The sequence below is a fragment of the Monodelphis domestica genome, chromosome 1 (assembly GCF_027887165.1).
Source record: "Monodelphis domestica isolate mMonDom1 chromosome 1, mMonDom1.pri, whole genome shotgun sequence".
Classification (NCBI taxonomy): Eukaryota; Metazoa; Chordata; class Mammalia; order Didelphimorphia; family Didelphidae; genus Monodelphis; species Monodelphis domestica.
In genome coordinates, this window is record NC_077227.1 from 506613545 (window position 1) to 506635550 (window position 22006).

General features: G+C 48.1%; 1 protein-coding gene across 4 annotated transcripts in view; it reads left to right on the plus strand.

Annotated features, from left to right (window-relative positions):
* Nucleotides 1-22006, plus strand: part of SULF2 (sulfatase 2) — a 138222-nt gene that overhangs the window by 84757 nt on the left and 31459 nt on the right. For all 4 annotated transcript variants that reach the window (XM_056812988.1, XM_007475775.3, XM_001379265.5 and 1 more), the window contains exons 4-6: nucleotides 2433-2584; nucleotides 11932-12101; nucleotides 19999-20149. In XM_056812988.1, coding sequence (XP_056668966.1) covers nucleotides 2433-2584; nucleotides 11932-12101; nucleotides 19999-20149 — 473 coding nt within the window. The remainder of the gene's footprint in view (nucleotides 1-2432; nucleotides 2585-11931; nucleotides 12102-19998; nucleotides 20150-22006) is intronic.

The following is a 22006-nucleotide window of genomic DNA, read 5'->3' on the forward strand; positions in this document are numbered from 1 at the left end:
ATTCTAAGACAGAAGATAAGGGTTTTAAAAAAGTAAAAGAATGAGGAGCAGTTAGGTAGCTCAGTGGATAGAGCACCAGGCCAAGAGATAGGAGGCCCTGGGTTCAAATTTGGCCTCAGACCCTATCTAGCAGTATGACCTTGGGTAAGTCACTCCAGCCCAATCGCCTAGCCTTTACTGCTCTTCTTTACTAGAACCAATACATACTATCAATTCAAAGACAAAAGCCAAGAGTTGAAAAAAACAGATATTCAGAGGCAGACTTTGGCACAATTAAGGAAGGATTTCCAAACAACTAAAATACTTACAATGGAGTGAGCCACCTGGGGGGGGGGGGGGAGTTCCCTGTGACTAGAGATGTTCAAGGAGAGCCTGCTGAGATGCTGTAGGAAGTAAGAGAAGTTGGACTTGACGTACTTCTAGGCTCCCTTCCAACTCTGAAATTATATGGCTCTAATCCTTTTATGGAATCATAAATTAGAAACCACCAAAGGGGGAAACTGAGGCCCAGAGGGGTCAGTGACTTATTCAATAAGATCACAAGATCATTTTCTTTCTCTTCCTCTCCCTTCTCCCCCGTTTCTCCGACTCTGCCCCGTGTCCTTTGAGAAGTGATAGCCAAATAACCATATAAAATGGTGCACAATGATTTGTCATTGGGACGGATGGACTTCATTGGGGGGGATCCCTTTGGAGGGAAACAGTGGACTCTGGTGGGGATTTCAGGACCCAGGACAAGGCCAGCAGGGGCCCCTTGGGAACAAGAATGGGCTTCTCCAGAGAATTACCCAGCAGCCCCCCCCCCCAAGGTTCCCACGCCCCCGCCTCTCTCCAGACCACGTCCTGGGCTTCTGACCTCCTTCCCAGGGCCCCGTAGGAGGGGACAGTCCCTGCTGGCCTCGGGCTGCTCCAGTCCCAGAGCTCCAGAGGCCTCGTCCCTTGCACGGCCCGGCTCAGGAAGGTGGCCGGGCTGGAGAGAGATGCAGAGGCGTGGCACCTGTCGCCATGATGTGTCCGTAAAACCACATGCGTCCCTTCTTAGGATGGGCCTGCAGGGAGCTATTTTTATAGAATTGGGCACAGAGCTAAGAGAGACCTTGGCCAAAACATAGAGCATAGAATGCCAGAGCCAGAAAGGGAGCTTAGAGTGAGAGCTCTTAACCTTTGGTCTGAGAACGTAAAAACAACAACAAAAAATTTTGATGGCTATACTTTGGTAGTTTCCTCTGTAATCCTATGTGTTTTAAAAACACTTGTTTTGGGGGGCAGCTGGGTGGCTTAGTGGATAGAGTCGGACTCAGACACAGGAGGTCCTGGGTTCAAATCTGGCCTCAGACACTTCCCAGCTGTGTCACCCTGGGCAAGTCATTTAACCCCCATTGCCTAGCCCTTACTGCTTTTCTGCCTAGGAACCAATACATGGTATTGATTCCAAGATGGGAGGTAAGGGTTTTTTTTTTTAATACTTATTTTAAATTTTTAAATTTATTTTTTAAATTTAAAAACATTATTCTGAGGGGCAGCTAGGTGGCACAATGGGTAGAGTGCCAGGCCTGGAGTTGGGAGGACCTGTGTTCAAATGTGACACTTCCTAGCTGTATGATCCTGAACAAGTCACTTAATCCTGATTGCCTAGCCCTTGCCACTCTTCTGATTTAGAACTGATACTAGAGGCCAGCTAGGTTGACTCAGTGGATTGAGGTCCAGGCCTAGAGATGGGAGGTCCTGGGTTCAAATCCAGTCTCAGACACTTCCTAGCTCTGTGATCCTAAATAAGTCAAATAACCCTCATTACCTAGCCCTTTACAGTCTTCTGCTGTGGAATCAACATGTACAATTGATTCTAGGATAGAAGGTAAAGGTTAAAAAAATATGGGTGCTAAGATAGAAAGTTAATGTTTAAAAAAAGAGAGAGAACATCTAATGAGATCATGGGAGTCTAGATTTAGGGGACAAAGAGACCTTAGTAGAGGCTGACTCATCCAACTTATATGTTATAGATGAGGAAACCGAGTCCCAGAAAAGCAAAGTCCCACAGGTAGTAAATATCTGAGGCAGGATTCAAACCCAGGTCCTTGGACTCCCAAGTCAGGAGATCCTTTCCCTCTCATCCCCAGCCCCTCCCAACATAGCCCAGATAGTCAAGTTCAGCTTAAATCCAAGTTGAAAAAATATGGCTATTTGTTCTGGACCCCTAAAACGCAGTTGGGTTTAAGGGGGGCACCTCAGCCATTTCTCTCCCCTGTTAGTTCGGAGATCCAAAACTCCCCAGGGATGAGGTCTGTTTAAGGAATGCCTCCAGCCAAGGAGAGCTTGATAAATACAATTGGGGAGGACAAGAGAGGAATCTTAATTAGGGGAGCTGGAGCTCAGCTGGTTTGAGCCTGTCTTCCCACCTGACCTCTTCCTTCTCGCTTCTTCTTTCTCCCCAGCTTTCTTTGGAAAGTACCTTAATGAATACAACGGTTCCTACGTGCCCCCTGGCTGGAAGGAATGGGTTGGACTCCTGAAAAATTCACGATTTTATAACTACACACTCTGTAGAAATGGGGTGAAGGAGAAGCATGGATTCGACTACTCGAAGGTAGGTTCCGCCAAAATGGCGCCTCTCAGCTTCATTTCACCTGCAACAGAAGAGCTTCCGTGGCTAGAGGACTATTTTGCACCAACCAAAACCTCCGCCATCTTGGACTTTCCCTTGGCCTTCGTGGCCTGCCTCTAGTCACTCATCAGGATCTGTCAAAAATATATATATTTCCATTTTTTCTTAATATCTCTCATCTCCTTTCCTCTTCTCCATTGCTACCATTGTCACTCTCAACACAAAATTGCCTAATTTGCAAGCAGCTAAGTGGCTCATAGAATGGACAGCCAAATCTAGAGATGGGAGGTCCTGGGTTCAAATCTGGCCTCAGACACTTCCCAGCTCTGTGATCCTGAGCAAGTCACTTAACCCCCATTGCCTAGCCTTTAATGCTCTTCTGCCTTGGAGCCAATATACAGTATTGATTCCAAGAAGGAAGGTAAAGGTTTGAAAAATAATCTCTTAATCAGTCAATCAGTAAATAAATAAAAGATAATCTCTTAATTCTTAAATTGGAAGCAGCCTCTGGAACATCTAGTTCCATCTAAACACCAAAAGTCTCCCCACTAGAAGAGAGGTGAGGAGGATACAGTCTTGGCCCTCATAATCCCAATTCTCTCCCTTCTTTTCAAGAAGTCTCGTTCTCCTTCCAGTGAATCCTGCTGGGGGCTACCAGGTAAGAAATAGGAATCAGGGGCCAGCTGAGTGGCTCAGTGGATGGAGAGCCAGGCCCAGAGATGGGAGCTCCTGGGCTCAAATCTGGCATCAGTCACTTCCCAGCTGTGTGACCCTGGGCAAGTCACTTGACCCCCATTGCCTAGCCCTTACCACTCTTCTGCCTTGGAGCCAATTCACAGTATTGACTCCAAGACGGAAGGTAAGGGTTAAAAAGAAAAAAAAGAAAAGAAATAGGAATCAGACCTGGGGTTTCGTTCCGATGAGGAACCAGCGTCATTCCTCCCCAGAGGATTCCTGCCAAGACCGACAAGAATCACGCGGGACACGGCCACCTAGGCGGGGGCATTGAGCCCTAGTGGGGCCTGTCCACACTCATCAACTGAAAGCCCCACCAGAGTATTGAGATTTAATTTAATTTAATTGAGCCCTCTGCCTCCCTGGGGTCGCTCTAAGGAAAGCACTTTGTCATTTCCCAAGTACTATGTAAGCTTGCATGGCACAGCATCGTTACTGTATGCACTGTGTTCAGCCTCCCCAAAAGAGTCCAGAATTTCATCACTATCCATTCCTTACACCATTTTCAGTTGTTTTCAATTGTACCTGACACTTCATGACCCCATTTGAGGTTTTCTTTTTTCTTTTTATATGTTTAAACCTTTACCTTCCCTCTTGGAGTCAATACTGTGCATTGGTTCCAAGGCAGAAGAGTGGTAAGGGCTAGGCCATGGGGGTCAAGTGACTTGCCCAGGGTCACACAGCTGGGAAGTGTCTGAGGCCAGATTTGAACCTGGGACCTTCTGTCTCTAGGCCTGGCTCTCAATACACTGAGTCACCCAGCTGCCCCACATATATATATATATATATATATATTTTTTTTTTAAAGAAGGAATTGGCAGGCCCCTCAGACTCAGTCTGTCACTAGGTTTCTCCTTGGGTCCTTTCCTGCTTGATCTCCCCTCTCAGTTCCAGATCCACTGCCATAACCTTTGAGAGGGAAGCCAGGACTGCCTCCGAGTCATGGGGAGGCATCCAAGGAGTCAAGGCTTTTTAGACTAGAAATGATGACAGAGAAGAAGGTCTGGCCTCGGGTCAGCAGGATTGGGGTTCCGAGTCTCGCCTCCCACCCAGGCAGGCTGTGTGACCCCCAATGGGTGAGTCCCTCTCTGAGCCCCCAGGCTCCTGTCACAGAGCAGAGGCCAGACAGCAGAGCATCCTCTCACCAACAGAAGCAGACTGCAAAAGAAATATGGCAGCCACGATACTAGCTGGGGGGGGGCGGGGGGGCATACCCAGAAGGTTAGACTAGCCAGGGAGGCGGAGTCCAGGCTCGCGGAGCCTGTCCTCAGGATCCACGAGAACACTGAGGCCCGCTGGCCAGGAAGTTTCAGAAGGTAAAAGATGGCCAACCTCATGTCCTTCTGATTTGGGTATGGTTTGGCCGATGGTGGAGGGCAGAGCGTCTTCCCATTGGGCCCCATTGCTGGAATAGTGGCAATGACGCTGCTGGCTTCCCTAGCTGAAGAGGAACTCGGTCCCAGATCTAGGGATCGGTGGGAGACCCTGAGAACCGTGAGAGTTGCCTAGTCCGTCCTAGGCGGTCCAACCAAATACCCAAGGACATGAAAGGATACAGAGACCCCGAGAGCCACCCTGCATTGGTTCCTGAACCTGGGCCCAGACCCTCCCTCACCCACCGGTTTATTCATTGCCCACGAGATAGCTCTGCAGCCGGGGCCGGAGGGATGCTAGGAGGCGCCTCCCCAGGCTCTGCAGCCAGGAGCGTCCAGGAAAGCTACGGTCCGGTTTGCTGTCACTGGCTCCAGTTTTGGCATCCTCCTCGCTCCGCTCTCCTTCCTGAGAGCTCTTAGCGTCTCTCCCGCTGGCAGGGCTCCTTAGCAAGGACCACATTTACTTGGAACAAAATGCATTCACTTGCTCTGAGCCACAAGCTAGCAATTTCCTCAAACGGGTTGTAGCGCCTTCTGATTTATTGATGTAGATAAATTATTGATGGGGGATGCTCATTAGGGGGAAGGGGGCCCAGCAGGAAGGCAGCGAGGCTCAGGGAAGGGAGAGCCGCACAGACCTGAAAGAGCTGAGACTGTGCTCGTCCACTTTTACTTGGAGGAGTCAGTTCCAACCAACGCTTCCATCCCCTTGAATTTTCCTCTGCTTGCCTTGTGCCTGGGTCCAGGGCAGCTTAGTCCAGGAAGTGAGAGCGCTGGGCCTGGGAAGCCAAGTTCAGACGCCTGCATCAACTCATCTCTGACTGTCCCTGAATGACTTCAGTGTGCTTAGCCTCCCTTCCTAGGTCTGGGTCTTCCTCTGTAAAATGGGGAGGCCAGATGACTGGCCTCCGAGGTCCCTTCTAGCCTTAGTTCTCTGCTCCCAGCATTCCACGGCCTCCGAGCCCACCCGCGCCAGGGGCCTTTCTCACCCGTCCTGCCTGAGAAATAGAAGTTGCTGGGGTTTTTCCAGGGGTCACAAGTTCTAGACCCTGCTCTGCCAGGGATGGATGGTGTGAGCTTGAGCAGGTCACTTCCTACCTTTCCAGCTTTAAATGGCTATAATTCCGTGTGCCTTGGGGAGAACCTGTCCCCAGAACCCTGCAAGGGGCAGCCGTAAGGGAACCAGGCAGAAGTTCTAATGCTGGATGTCTCAGGGTAGACAGCTTCCCACTTGTGGGGGCTTGGAGTAGGTAAGCAGCAATATCTTTGCATACAGAGAGCGCACTTTTCATAAGGATAGCCTCTATCTCAGTATTACATTCAGGCTGACAAAGCACATTTCTTCTGACTGCCCTGCAGGAGGGGTCAGGTACAGGGTACTATTATCCCATTTCTCAGATGCAGACATGAGGGGATTGGGCCAGATTAATTGAGAGTTCCCTTCCGGCTCTGACACCCTATGCTCTAAGCTCCCTTTCTGCTCTCACATTCTGTACTCTTTGTTCAAAGATCCCTACCAGCTCCGGCATTCTATATCCTCGCAGTCAATAAATAAGCATTGATGAAGCCCCTGTGTGTGCCAGGCACCGTGCCTAGGGGCCAGAGATGGAGCTACACAGGATGAAACAGCGACCACTCTCAGGGAGACAGCCTGCATTCCCAGCAGTGGTGCCCCCATTTGTAGCATCCTGGTCCAGGCACCATCCTCCTCTGTGAGCCTCCTGCCTTGTTCCTCCGACTGCTCAGTGGCCTCTTCCTTTCTGATTGGCTTCTGAAGCCGGTAATTTGTGCTTCCTCCCCCATCACCACCGCCATCACCAGGCAAAAGCTCGGAATTACCCTTGGCAAAATAATGAGCTTCTCACATTGGAATCATATTTTTATTCTCAAAGGCAAGGATCGTATCCGCCCAGAGAAAAACAAATTAAAATAAATCTACTTTGCCAACTACCTCTCAGGAGCAGAAGTAAATAATTCACCTTGATCATATCCCCTTCATGCCCAAGGACTCCTTGAGTTTGACTGTAAAACAAACCTTAAACTAGTGAGGATAGGGTTACAAATACTCTAGGGGCAGGATAGAACGAGCCCTGTCCAGAGGAAGCAAAGTAGTACAGTGGAAGGCCTGGGTTCAAATCCAGCCTCAGACACTTACTAGCTGTGTAAGCATGGGCTAGGTCCTTAGCCTCTCCTTGCTTCAGTTTCTCCTTATGTAAAATGGAGATAATAATAGCATCTGCCTTACAAGGTTGTTGTGAGGATCAAATGGGAGAATATTTGCAAAAGCACTTAGCACAGTGCCTGGCACATAGCATGAATCCTGATCCCTAAACCTGTTAGCCTCAATATCCTCATCTGTGAAATGGAGATAATAGCACCATGTACCTTGCACCAGGTAATCAGGAGAAATGTGTTGGGTTTTTTTCCTTCCCTCTTCCATCCTGGAACTCGGGTCATCTGAGTTGGACCAATATTGGCTTTGCCACAGATTTCCCAGTGTGATTTCAGGGAAGTCACTGTCCCCTCTCCCAGTCTCCAGGTCCCCCCTCTTTAAAACTGATGAGCCTTTCCAGCTTTAATGGCTGCCATTCCTTATGCCTCGGAGGGAGACTGACCATCCTGCAAGGGGCAGTTGTAAGGGAACCAGGCAGAAGTTCTAAATTGTTAACTTTAAATTACTCCACCCTACTTAGTCTAACAAAATCAGGAATGTCTTATGAACTTTAAATTACTCCACCCTACTTAGATCTTACTTTATGGTGAAGATAAAGTTGTAATCTCCTGATTGAACAATGAAGGGACTTAGTTTTTACTTTATATTGAAGCTAGAACTTTAAGCTAAGTCTATTTTTAGATCTAATACAAAAAGGTGTTAAGTAACTATAAATTCCTTACAAATGTTGGATATCTCCATGTAGACATTGTCCCACTTGTGGGGCAAAAAATTCTCAAAAGCCACAGCCTGGCAGTATATAAGCTGCAATATCTTTGCATCTGGAGAGAGCATTTTTTCTTAATGATAGTATTACATTCAGGTTGACAAAGCACACTTCTTCTGACTGCCCTGTGAAGGTGTAGGGTACACGGCACTATTGTCCCCATTTCACAGATGAGGATATTAAAGGGTTAGGGATCAGGCTCATAGAGCTGCCATAGAACCAGGATTCAGACCCAGGTCTCTGCTGACTCGGGATCCACTGTTCTTTTTTCTCCACTGCTATGTGATCCAACTCTTGTCTCTGGGTGGCGATAAGCTCTTTGAGCTCTTCTTTCTGTGGCCCTCCACTACCCCGCAAGGGAGGTGCTCCTTCCATTCTTGAGTGGGTGCAAATTAACCAAAATCAAGATTAGCTCTCCTTGAGCCCAAGCAGGATTGAGCACACAGCCCTTCTCCCAAACCTCCATCCTAATTCCCGTTCTGACCAGACTCCCTCTCGGCCTCTTCTCCGAGGTAATAAATGCCCCGCTTGCCACAGAGCCTCTCGGACCCAGAAGCAGCAGTGCATGTTCATCACCAGCAGCTTGACTTGTGTGGCAGATTCCATTCCCTCCCCTGGGAGTTCACCTGCCTGCACCCTTGAACAAGCTTCATCCCTCACCGCCCACATTACATTGGCTGCTGTTGTCCAAGTCTCATCAATCTGGACCTTTCCCTAATTACCAAAGAGGCCCTAGGCTGGCACCTTGCAGACAGCTAACGATCCCAGCGATAATGAGCCTCCGAGTCAGTGGGTAAACCTGTCTGTAACCTGGGAAACATCCCTCGCTGCTATGCAAAATGAGGCGAGGGTTGGGGTAGGGCGGGCAAGGCTGTCTCAGAGAACTTCCCACTGCCAGCAGGGGAAATGTAAGGCAAGGTCCCCTTTCCTCTAACACAAAGGATCTTGGGATCCCAAATGGAGACTCGAAGGTAACCTCTGCAGTCATCTAGTCCAACTTTCTCATTTTACAGATGAGGAAACCGAGGCCCCAAAGGGAATGTGACTGGTCAATATCATAGCAGCCAATTAAATCAAAGAATCCCCCCCCAAAAAAAAGAAGCTCAAGAAATTGAGTGTCTTTATGGAGGCCTGCCTCACCTTGGAGAGACACATTTCTGAAATTCCTGGGAAAAACAATATTTTTTTCACAATAAGAGTCTAGTCACATTTTATAGCATTTTCATTGACTCAGATTTCCTTCCAAGACTCAGTATCCTCATATGTAAAGTCAGGATAATAACATACTCTCTACCTCCTAGGGTCGATGGGGGCATCCAGCTCCCTTCTCTTAATATATCATATACGTGTTATTATCTCCTTCTTACAGATGAGGAAATAAGGTGAGAGATAGAGATACAAGGTGGCAGAATGGGACTCAATCCCCCATCCCAATGCATTTATTATACTCCGGATTCATCTGGTTGCCCTTGCTTTATTTGGTAATTTATTTGGTAGAGACAGCAAATGGCACAGGGGCTGGCCCTGTGGTAAGCATTGGCTTGTCTTCAACTTAATATGCAATTCTTAGGATTTAGAGGTGGAAGAGAATTTAAAGATCATCCAGGTCAAGCCCCTCATTTCACAGATGAGAAAACAAAGTCTAGGAGGAGGCAGGACTTGGCTTATATCACAGGGATGGTAAAGAGGAGAGCCAAGATTCCAACCCAGGTTGAACAAATGAATGATGGTGATCTATCTCCATTATCTTCCTCCTTTTCCCTCTACCTTTATTTCACCTGAGACTCTAGCCTTCCTTTAAAGACCAGCTCTAATGCCACCTCCTGCTTTCTGAATCCTTATATGACACTCCCTCCCCCCCTGCCCCCCAAAAACCAGTCTTATTCCCTCTCTCCCTCCTTCACTATTTCTCTCTCCTCTCTGTCTCTTCCCATCCCATCTTCTCCCTCTCTGACTGTCTCCCTTTTCTTCTCCCTCTATCACTTCTCTCTTTCTCTCTCCTCCCTCTTCCCCTCCTCTTCTCCCTCCCTACCTCTTTCTCTGTCCGTCTGTCTCTCTTTCTGTCTCTCTTTATTTTCAGTTTATAGCAGTAACCTTCCCCTTTGCACTATAGAAGCCACCATGTGCCCAGAATAGTACGGCTCCCATTTCTAGCCATGGCATCACTTCGTATAATTGTTTTCCCAAATCTCTCCCTTCTTTCTGTTGCTCAGTTGTGTCAGCCAAGTTCTGAGCTTTTCAGTCGCTCTGTGGGGGCCTCCTGACAGCAATGGTAGGGGAAGCCACTGTCAATACAGTGAGCCATTGCTTGGGCTCCCTGATTACCATTTGGATTGAATGGGAATTGATCCACCAGTTGTTGAAACAGCAGCTTATCTTTCCCTCCAGCCCTTCATTCCTAGGCAGCTGAACCCTCCAGTGGAGCCTGAAGCCATTTTTCCATCATGCCTTTGGGAAGCCTTTGGGTTTTATGTCACATTTCTCACATCAAGAGAGAAGAAAAATCCCTGTTCCAGAATTCTGAGGCTAAAGAGGTCACCTTCCCATCCCCCTGCCTCCAAAGTGGCCATGGCCAATAACCCTATGATTTTATAGAATTTGAGAACAGGAGCATCTCCCGCCTCCTAAGATAACCCCTTCCATTCTTCCTATCCCAGATTTCCCACCAGTTTCATTTACTTATCTCCTACTTCTGAAAATGAAGAGGTTGAGTTGAGATCACCAGATTATAGTGGGATAAGACTTTAGAAGTCTTCTAGTTCAACTCTGTCATTTTACAGATAAGGAAACTGAGGCCCATAGCATTAAATGTCTGGCCCAAGGTCACATTACTAGTATCTGAGGCAGGATTCAAAATCATGTCTACCTAAGTCCAGCCCTCTCGAGTTCCCCATTGCCATAATGTGGTATACATTCGGTTTAAGAAACTGGAAGAGAAAAAGCTTGAGGGGGGAGGAAGAAGGAAATAAGCATTAATCGAGTGTCTACTATGTACCAGATACTGTGCTGAGTGTGTGTGTGTGTGTGTGTGTGTTGTGGGGTACTAAAGTTGTACCCCTGGAGTTCGGGAAGGATACCTTTTGCAAGAATGCAAGACTCTAAAACTTAGCTTAAAAATAAAAAGAGACATTTATTTATTTAGAAAGTAATATTGAGAATGGCCAGAAGGGTAGCAAGGTGGAACAGCGAGATGGGGAGCAGTTCCTTGGGAGGACAGCATGGATGGAAAGGCTATCCCCCAGACGACATCAAATCTGGGGATTTTATACTCTTTACAACAGTGTAGACGTGATGCTGTATCATGGTGACTCTAGAGGGGTAAACACTCAGGCATTCAGTGGGGGGTTTGGTCATCTGACCGGGTCAGCCTGGAGACATAGGGGGTGACTCTCATAGTTAAGGGTACAGATGGATGTCTGAGATACATCCCGATGGTATCGAGGGGTAGCCTGGAGGTGCATCTCTCTGTCCATCTTAAATCTAAAGGACAATCCAAGGAGGATAATCCTCTCAGGGTCTTATAGGAGTTATCAGATGTTTGGGTTAGGAGTCACAAGGATTTACAGAATTTCCCTGATAATAGTTTGCATAAGTTTCTGGGGGTACAGTGCCCATGCCGTGTGTGTGTGTGTGTGTGTGTGTGTGTGTGTGTGTGTGTGTGAATATACATGCATATATATAAACTATAAGTATATATTTTATCCTTACTTGTGAGATAGGTACCATTTTCATCATCCCCTTTTTATAGGTAAGAAACCTGAGGTAGACAGAGGCTAAGTGAATTTTCCGAGGCTGGATTAAAATTCAGGTCTTCCTGGCTCCCAGTATTCTATCACTGTGCCACTAGTCTGTTGTAGGGAAAAACATGATAACCGTCTTCAGGTTTCTGAAGGGCTGTCAAGTGGAAGAGGGATTAGATGTGTTCTGCTTGGCCCCAGAGAACAGAATCAGTAGCTGAGAGTGGAATTTGTAGAGGAAGATTTCACTCCAGCCTAAAGACATGTTTCTAAACCATTGGAGCCATCCCAGAGTGGAATGGGCTGGTTTATCAAGTGATGAGTTCCCCATCATTGGAGAGCCTCAAATGAAAGCTCTGTTCTTGTTCTTTGTACTGTAGTGAGAGAATTCCCATTGGGGTACACTCTGGGCTAGATTGCCTCTGGAGGTTGCTTCTACCTCTCCAAATGTGGCCTGAGAATCCCTTGCCTCCCATGGCCCAGAGCCTCCATCATTTGGAGGGCCCTTGCAAATGTTTTCTCTCCCCCTTTTGTCTTTCCTTCAGGATTACCTCACAGATCTGATCACCAATGACAGTGTGAGCTTCTTTCGGACCTCCAAGAAGATGTATCCACACAGGCCGGTCCTGATGGTCATCAGCCATGCTGCTCCCCATGGCCCCGAGGACTCTGCTCCCCAGTACTCACAACTCTTCCCCAACGCCTCGCAGCACATGTAAGGTCAAGCTCCCCTTGAGCCAGAGGAGGGTCTCGGGGCCTAATCCTCCTTCCCCAAGCCAGCCTGATTTTGTTGTGTGCTTAGATTGTTGTTGTTGTTTTTTAGAAATACTGAAATGTACATTTGCCTAACTGATTGAGAGTTGCAAGGACAGGACAATTTGGAGATGGCATGAATATTCAGGGAGTTTAATTTTCATTAAAATCAGAATGTATTTCCCCCTTCTGTAATTGCTTTTAGATGAAGCTCAGAGTGCTGCTGAGCTGATAAGTGTTCTGTGTTAACCTTCTGATCCCCTGGTCTTTGGGGAGGAGCTGGGAGCTGCACTGGATAGGATAGAGGGAGAGAAATTGGCCCCCAGTGCGGTGGTTGTCGCCGCTCAGCCTTGGATCCTGTCCCACTGCCTCTCTCCTAGACCCGCCAGCCAGCCAGACTCCCACCTCCCTCCCTAATGTGGACTCAGTAGCCAAATCAAGAAATCCAAACTTAGCCTGGTTTCTAGATAATCATGACATCAACTATAGTTGTTTCTATAGTACTGAAAAGGTGGTGAGAAGGTTGAATCTAGGACAACACTATGAGCTGGGAAGTAATACTAGAAGCTTGAATATCCCCATGTTACTGACAAGAAAACTAGGGCTTAGAGACAATGACTTTCCATGGGGTCCTTATAAGTGTCGGCATCAGAATTCGAACTTGGGCCTCCTGACTCAAAGCCAGGCGTTCTTTCTCCACCACCCCCTACCCAGGCTGTGCCATCCATGCCTTAAGGAGCCAAGAAACTGTGTTCATGCCTTGGCTTCTCTGTTGCTGCTTTAAAGAGGGTGCTGCTCTCACCCCAAAGCAGCCAGGTATTTCATGTTTAAAATGTTTGACATCTCCTGCTCATTTATTTCCCCTTTGAAATGAAAATTACAGAAATTCAAAATGAGCAGCGCCTGATATTACTTACACGTACAATCAACCTTCGCCTTATTAAGAGTGTATCTGGAAGGCACTCTTATCTCTAAGGTATAATCATCAGCAAACAAAAAAAGTCCTACAGCTGGGCCATTTGAGGATGACAGTGAGGTGGGGAGGAGGGAGTGGGAAGAACCTGACTGCCAGCATCTTCTTTAACGTCCATCAAGCCTGCCTGCCACAACCCCAGCATCTTGGCTTGGTTCAGGATTCTGACAGTGACTGGTGTTTGGGGTCTCCTTCTCCAAGGCTGAAATTAAGCACTGGCTGAATGCAGAGCACTATGCTGAATGGATGCTATAGAGGAAGAAAATGGAAGAACATACAGATCATAGTTCTATAGCTACAGCTAGAGTCTAACCCTCTAATTTTATAGATGAAGACTCCAAAAGAAGGGAAAAAATCAGTTATTGAGTACTTGCTATGTACCAGGCACAACTAAGTGTAAAGCTTTGCAGATATTAGCATATTTGATCCTCACAAGAGCCCTGGTAGGTAGTTGCAATTATCCCTGTTTTGCAATTGTGGAAACTGAGGCAGACAAAAGGGAAGTGACTTGCTCAGGGTCGCACAGAGTGCCTGAGTTCAGATTTAACTCAAATCTGCCTGACTCCAGGTTCTATGCACTGTACCCCCTGGCTGCCTCTAAGGAGGATCAAATATAGTGATTTTCCCATTATCACACAGGGAGTCAAAGCCAAGATTTGAACCCAGGATGGTCTTCTTGACTCCAAAGCCTATGTTCTTCCTAATGGACCACACACTGCTGATATCTAGGTCTCAGCCTTTAAGATGATTACAGTCTAGAGGGGAATCTCTCCCTCCAATATACATGCACACACATACAAATAGAATATAAACTAGAATAGAATAAGGAAGATCCAAACAGAGACCCTCAAGAATTCAGGGAAGAAGGAGATTATGTCCAACTGAGAACATAAGGAAAAGCTCTATGAAGAAAGTAGATTTAGAGAGGAGCCTTGAAGGAAGAGTTGAATTTTAGCAGGTTGGGGTAAATGAGAGAGAAGGGTCATTGCAAGCATAGGAAATGGTCCTAACAGAGGCAGGACAGCACATGCTTTAGGGATTGTCAATTACTACATTTTGGCTGAAGGATCAAATCTGTGAAGGAAATCACATTGGATATGTTTGGTTGGCTTACATCATAAAGGGCCTTGAAACTCAGGCTAAGGAATTTAGACTTTATTTGGGAAGCAATGGGGAACCATGGAATGGTGATGGACAGAAGAGGATATGTTCAAAGCTCTACAATAGTCTAGAATTGCAGGGTAGATTGGAAAGAGGGAGAAAACTGAGGCTGGAAACACTCTTACTCCAGGCAAGTGCTAGTGAGGATCGGGAGTAGGGGGAAATCGGTAGGACTAAAATGAAGATCGAGATGTGAAGAGAAAGTGATGTGGCAAAATCAACAGGCGATGGCCCTCCTTGTCATATACCATAGTTTATTCACCTGCTCAGGTTTTCCTTTGAAACATGCCTGAAATAGAGAAGTAATATTATTTAATGGAAGGAGCACTTAATTTGGAGACAGGATCTGGGTTCAGATTCTGATTCTATCCATTTGCTGTATGATATTTAGCAAGTCGTTGATCTCACTAGGATTCAGTTTTCTCATCTGTAACATAAAAGATGGGACTCAATGGTCTCTGAAGTCCTTTCCAACACTAACCTCTGTTATTCTGGGTGAGTCTCATTAGCTCACCATTCTTCACACACAGAGACCTTTTTTTTAGGGGCTCAGCTCTAAGACTGGCCCCAGAGCCCAAGGGGTTCCTCAGGAGGCATTGTTAACAAAAGCTTCATCGGGCTCTGGATGCTTGGGATATATGCTCTTTGTGGTGATGGGTATCTTTGTCCTCTCTGCTCACACACCTGCCAGGAATCTTTATCAGCTTCTACCAAGAGACACTCAGAGATCAGTGCTCCCAAACCATTTGTGAAAATTATAATAATGGTGGTAAGAATAGCTGGCATTTATACGATGTTTTTAAAGTGTGCAAAGCACTTTAAAGATATTATCTGTTTCAGTCTTCACAACAATTCTCCCTATTTTTAGTTGGGGAAACTGAGGCAGGAGTTGCAGCAACTCACATAGCTTAGTAAGTGGCTGAGACAGGATTTGAACTCAGTTCTTCTTGACCCCCAAGGACAGCATTCTATTCACTCCACCACCTGGCTGGTCACAACTGTACCCCAACATCCACACTGAGGGTACCTTGCTTAAACTCAGGAAGCTGGCCAGGCAGTGAATTCTTTGTTCTCTATTCAGTAGACCCTTGCTTTGAAGGCCTCTCTAGCTTCAAGACCAAGCCTCTCTTTCAAATCATTGCCCCACAAATCTCAAAGGAACCCATTCTGTTTCCATGACTCTCAGGCTCAGAGATGGGAGCACATAGCCAGCTTGGGGCCACTTTCATCTTCTCCCTCCAGTGTCTAATCAGACAACACTGCTAATGATATGGGCAGTGACTGCTCAAAAATGGCAGCCTTAGGGGCACTAAATGGCTCAGTGGATTGAGAACCAGGCCTAGATATGGGGGAGGTTTGGGGCTCAAATCTGGCCTCAGATACTTTCTAGCTGTATGACCCTGGGCAAGTCACTTAACCCCCATTGCCTAGCCCTTACTGCTCTTGTGCCTTGGAACCAGTACTTAGTATGGAAGGTTTAAAAAAAATGGCAGCCAGAAGAAAGAGAGAGAGACAGACAGACAGACAGGGAGGGAGGGAGGGAGAGAGAAAGACAGACAGGGAGGGAGGGAGGGAGAGAGAAAGACAGACAGGGAGGGAGGGAGGGAGAGAGAGAGACAGACAGGGAGGGAGGGAGGGAGGAGAGAGAGAGACAGACAGGGAGGGAGGGAGGGAGAGAGAGAGACAGACAGGGAGGGAGGAGGGAGGGAGAGAGAGAGAGAGAGAGAGAGAGAGAGAGAGAGAGAGAGAGAGAGAGAGAGAGAGAGAGAGAGAGAGAGAGGGAGGGAGGGAGGGAGGGAGGGAGGGAGGGAGGGAGAGAGCTTTCCTCTAACCTTCATTTTAGAAAATTTCACTGGGTGCAGGGAGGGCTGGGCTTGCTCAAGATTCCTGCCCCTGGAAGTCCTTTCTATCTTGGATTGTTCGATAAAACGACAAATCTGATGGGCATGAGAGGGCAGTATTTCCAGCAATCAAAGAGAACCCGTGGGCTAAGGTTGGATTTAGCGGTAGGAGTCTTCAATCTAGCAAGGAGTCACAAAGCAAAGTCCCAGAAGGAGTCTGCCTGGTATTGTGATTCATCGTAGGCATTACATAGCAACAGTTTCCATAACCATCAGCGTGTTCAGAGCTGAAATGTCATTATTCCAGCCACAAGAACATTCTGATATTCAAGAGGCTATTAAGGTATTGGAGAAGAAAAAAAGGCATTTTTTTTTCCTCCAAACAACGCCTTGCCCCCTCCTCCTCTTCTCCCAGCTTCCCTTGGCCTCCCATGTCTGCCCAGAGCTGGCTTTGAAAAACTTTCCCCCTCCAGCCTGCTGAAATCCAATTGCTATTTTCTTATTGATTGAGCATGCCTGTAGGAGCCAGAGAAGGTGGCAGGACCAGGGCATCCTCAAGTCGTAGGGTTTCTGCAGGGGAAGCTTTTCTTTCCTCCGTGGATCAGAGAAAAAAATGTGGCATGATGGAAGGTGCCCAGAAGTGGATTCGGGAGACCAGAGGTGAAGTCCCAGATTTTATTAGCTATGGGATTATAAATGAGTCACTTTTCCCCATCTGATCCTTAGTTTCCTAACCTGTAAAATGAAGAAACTGGAAGTAGAGAAAGCATATTTTTGATGCAGGGTTTTGCCTAGGGATGACCTTGCATTCAGAGACTGAGAGGCTGAATGGAAATAGCAGTTTCTGGATTCATAGGACCTGGCTTCAGATCCTCACATCTGTGACCTTGAGGAAGACACCTAATGTCCCTGAGCCTCAGTTTCCTTATCTGTAAAATAAGGAAGCTGGACTTGAATAGCCTCTGAAATTCTTTCTTGCTCTAGAAATGATGATGATAGTAATACCTTCCATTCTTATAACTTTTTTAAAAAATTCTATAACATTTTAACGTACTTACCATAATTTTACCATAACAATCATGCGGCAAACAGATTTTTGTTTGGTCATTTTTCAGTTTTGTACAATTATTTGGGACCCCATTTGGAGTTTTCTTGGCAAAGATATTAGACTGGTTTGCCATTTCTTTCTCTAGCTTATTTTACAGATGAGGAAACTGAGGCAAACAGGGTGAAGTAACTTGTCCAGGGTCACACAGCCGAGACTGCATTTGAATGCAGGTCTTTCTGATTCTAGGCTTACACTCTATCCACTGAGCCACGGAGCTGCCCAATAAATAAGTAAATCTCAGTTTTACAGATGAGGAAACTGAGGATCCAAGAAATAAGATGCCTTTACCCAAAGGGTCTGAGCTGAGCAGTGACTCCAGCCAATTTCCATCTTGCTTTCCACTCTGCCAAATGGACTGACTCTAAGGCCCTCACTCTCCAGCTCCATGATATTCCAGGTTCTAGAACCTGGAAAAGAAAGCTTTGGAGGGAGAGCGGAGGGAGGGAAGGGAGCAAGCATCTATTAAGAGCCTACTATGTCCAAACAATTTTAGAGGAATCTAGTGGATTCTTAGACCTGTAGAATATTGGGGTCCAGGGACAGGGCCAATAGCCTTTCCTGTGGTTAGCAGAGATTTCTTCAGGTGTTAGAGGGAGATGAACAGGAGCTCAAAGGCAATCAGGGAAGGCTTTATGGAAGCGGTGGCTTTTAAGGTGGCCCTTGAAGGCAAGGTAGGTGGTACAGTGTAAATAGATCTCTGGACAGGGACTTAGGGACACATGAGTTCCAATCTAACCTTACTATGTGACTCTGGGAAGGGCCCACAGTCTCAGATTTCTCATCAGTAAAATGGGAGTCATCTCCCAGAATTGTTGTGAGGTTCAAATCAAATAGTATTTGTAATGAGCTTTGCAAACCTTATGTAAATGCTAGATTATTGTTGTGGTTATTATTATTGAAAATTAGGGGGGCAGCTGGGTAGCTCAGTGGATTGAGAGCCAGACCTAGACATGGTCCTGGGTTCAAATATGACCTCAGCCACTTCCTAGCTGTGTGACCCTGGGCAAGTCACTTGACCCCCATTGCCTAGCCCTTACCACTCTTCTGCCTTGGATCCAATATACAGTATGGATTCTAAGATGGAAGGCAGGGGCTTTAAATCAAATTTAAATTTAAAATAACTAGGTTGGGTTTCTATCTCTTGATGGTTGTTGATCGAAATGGTTACATTGTGCCTTTGGGAGATCCCAGGATAGAGCAGATTCGGGGTGGATTGGGGGTGCACACGCGTTTATTAGATCCCCACCGTGTCCTTAGCATGACAGGAAATGCAGAAATAAAGAGCCCAGGGTCCCAGGCCTCGGAGCCCAGCTGCAGCAGGAGGGCTTACCGACTGCGCCTGCATTGATCCTCCAACATGTCGGCGAATACCTAGAATACAAAAGGATTTGGAAGTGATTAAGGGAAGTGTAAACAAGGCTCTGTGGTCCAATTCAGATCTGCATGGCCTGGTGAGTGTGCGAGCTCCCCAAACAGGCTGCAATAAAGTCGGGATAATCGGGTTTGTGGTACCGGAGGAAGTCCAAGAGCCCTTTCCTCGCAGGGGCCTTCAAAGGTGGGGAGCTGAGCGGGAGGATCTCCCATTGTTTTTTGTTTGGTTCTGTTTCTTTAATTGAAAATGTGTATTTCATTAATTTAGAACATTTTTCCATGGTCACACGGTTCATGTTCTTCCCACCCCCGCCCCTGTAGGCAACGAGCAATGCCACTGGGTGGTGCGTGTGTCGTTGAGGATCGCCCATTTTTCAGGAGAGGAAAGTGAGGCTCAGAAGAAAGGGGAGAGTCACGTAATGAAGCAATTCCCCAGGCTGACGCTTTGAGCCTTCTTTTTGGCCCCGTATGTGGGCATTTCCAGATGCTCTTGGGGGCGGCCGGTGGGCCGGCACTCGCTCTCCCTTGGTCCCCCGGCTCTCGGCAAGCAGACCCATTACGGGCCCGTCGGTCTGCGCCCCGTGTCCTTAGGGACAGGGCTCAAAGCGAACTCAGTGGGGGCGGTTTGGTTGTTTTAATAAACCAGAGGCTAAGTCCAGGTTCCAAGGCAGAAGAGTAGCAATGGGGGTGAAGTGGCTTGCCCGGGTCACCCAGCCAGGATGTGTCTGAGGCCACATTTGAACCCAGGATCTCCCGTCTCTTATCCACTGAGCCAACCAGCTGTCCCCCACCTGCCTAGTTTCTTCTTCTGTGAAATGAAGGGGTCTCCAGGCCCTCCCAGCTCTGCAGCCTCTGAGTTCTCTTCCAAATCACCATCCAGGACTTTTTGTTATTATTATTAACATTATCATTATTATTATTATTATTGAAAATTTGGGTGGCTCAGTGGATTGAGAGCCAGGCCTAGAGAGGGAAGGTCCTGAGTTCAAATGTGGTCTCAGACACCTCCCTAGCTGGGTGACCCTGGGCAAGTCACTTCACCCCTGTAGCCGAGCCCTGACTGTACTTCTGCCTTAGAACCAAGCACAGTATTGATTGTAAGATGGTAAGATGGAAGGTAAGCACAGATTTAGGCCTGCTCTTTAGGCTTCTCTTCCAACCCTCTTATCTTACAAATGGGGAAACCGAGTCCTTGGACAGTTCAGGGGCTGGTCTAAGCCAGTCATCCGCGTAACCAGCACTTGGGTCATAAGTAGAAGACCCAAGACTCGAGCCCAGCTTCCCCTGCCTGCGCCCCCTTTCCCGAGGTGTCCTTCGCCTCTTACATGGGCGAAGCTCTTTCCAGCTCCGCCAGGTGTGTTCTGGGCAACGCGTCCATCCCCCGGCCTCTGTTTGTCCTCCCCAGCACTCCAAGCTACAACTACGCGCCGAACCCCGACAAGCACTGGATCATGCGGTACACCGGCCCGATGAAGCCCATCCACATGGAATTCACCAATATGCTGCAGAGGAAGCGCCTGCAGACCCTCATGTCTGTGGATGACTCCATGGAGACGGTGAGTGGGCCCTCCCCGCCCCCCCCCCCCCGCCCCTCCCCCCCCCTCACCGGCTCTGGGCTTCCCAAGCCCCTGGCCCGGGGCCTGGCTGGCTGGGGAAAAAGGAAAGGCAGTGTAGGGTGAATAGGAATAAGAATAAACCCACCTCCGGAGGCACAGCCCAACACCCACTGCGTCCTATCCTGGAGGGACAGCACGCGGACAAGGTGGTGATTGTTCTTGTGCAGTCGTCCGGCTCTCTGGGGTGCCATTTGGGCTGTCCTTGGCAGACATCCTGGGCCGCTGGCCATTTCCTTCTCCGCCTCATTTTACAGAGGAGGGAACTGAAGCTAACAGGGTGAAGTGACTTGTTCAGAGTCACACAGCCAGTAAATAACTATCTCCCGTCTGAGCGCAGCTCTTCCCGCGGCCAGGTCTGGCGCCGTGGCAGTGCCACCTGCCTCAGATTGCACGTGACAGAAGAAAGCCCTCACGGACAGAAGCACGGACGGCCTCCTGCACGGAGCCCAGCGCAGCTTCTGAGGCCTGGAAATGGCTTAATTTCATCACCAGCCAGGCCACATTTGGAGAATTCCGCCCGTGGTCCTTTTAACTAGAGCACTTCTTGAGGCCTGGAGTTTGTGTGCTCCCACTGTGTGTCACCGCACACAGGGCTCCGGGAAACCTTGTAACCAGGAGCAGGTGGGCTTCTCAAAGCTCAGCCTTTCCCCTTTCACTTATTCCCTTACCAATCTCCCAGCAGCTTCCTCTGCGCCCGTGTGTAAGAGGAAGAGAATGAATGAGAATACTAATGGGAAGACTACTACAAGAACAGAGACAGAGGGAGATCTAGAGGGGGCTATGCAGAGAGAGGGAGGTGAAAGAGAGGGGAGGGGGGTGAGAGAGAGAGAGACAGAGAGAGGGAGAGAGAGGAGAGAGAGAGAGAGAGAGAGAGAGAGAGAGAGAGAGAGAGACAGCGAGAGAGGGAGAGAGAGAGAGAGAGAGACAGAGAGAGAGACAGAGAGAGGGAGAGAGGGGGGAGAGAGAGAGAAGGGGGAGGGAGGGAGAGAGAGAGAGGGAGAGAGAGAGACAGAGAGACAGAGAGAGAGACAGAGAGAGAGAGGGAGAGAGAGAGAGAAGGGGGAGGGAGGGAGAGAGAGACAGAGAGAGAGAGACAGAGAGAGACAGAGACAGAGAGAGAGAGGAGAGAGAGACAGACAGAGACAGAGAGAGGGAGGGAGAGAGAGGGAGAGAGAGAGAGAAGGGGGGAGGGAGGGAGAGAGAGAGAGAGGGAGAGAGAGAGACAGAGAGACAGAGAGAGAGAGGAGAGAGAGACAGACAGAGACAGAGAGAGGGAGGGAGAGAGAGGGAGAGAGAGAGAGAAGGGGGGAGGGAGGGAGAGAGAGAGAGAGGGAGAGAGAGAGACAGAGAGACAGAGAGAGAGACAGAGAGAGACAGAGAGAGAGAGGGAGAGAGAGAGAAGGGGGAGGGAGGGAGAGAGAGACAGAGAGAGAGAGACAGAGAGAGACAGAGAGAGAAGGGGGAGGGAGGGAGAGAGAGACAGAGAGAGAGAGACAGAGAGAGACAGAGAGAGAGAGACAGAGAGAGAGACAGAGAGAGACAGAGAGAGGGAGGGAGAGAGACAGAGAGACAGAGAGAGACAGAGAGAGACAGAGAGAGGGAGGGAGAGAGAGAGAGAAAGAAATAAGAGGGAAAAAGAGAATATGAGCAGCCATGGTCTAGTCCAGGAGTTAAGATGAGTCCACAGAAGAGCCTGGAAAAACATGTGAGAGAAATTCACAGAAGTGCCAGAGGAGAGACATCCCTGCAGAACCCCAGAAGGAAGCGTAGTCTATGGCAGGAAGGGCGCTGGACTTG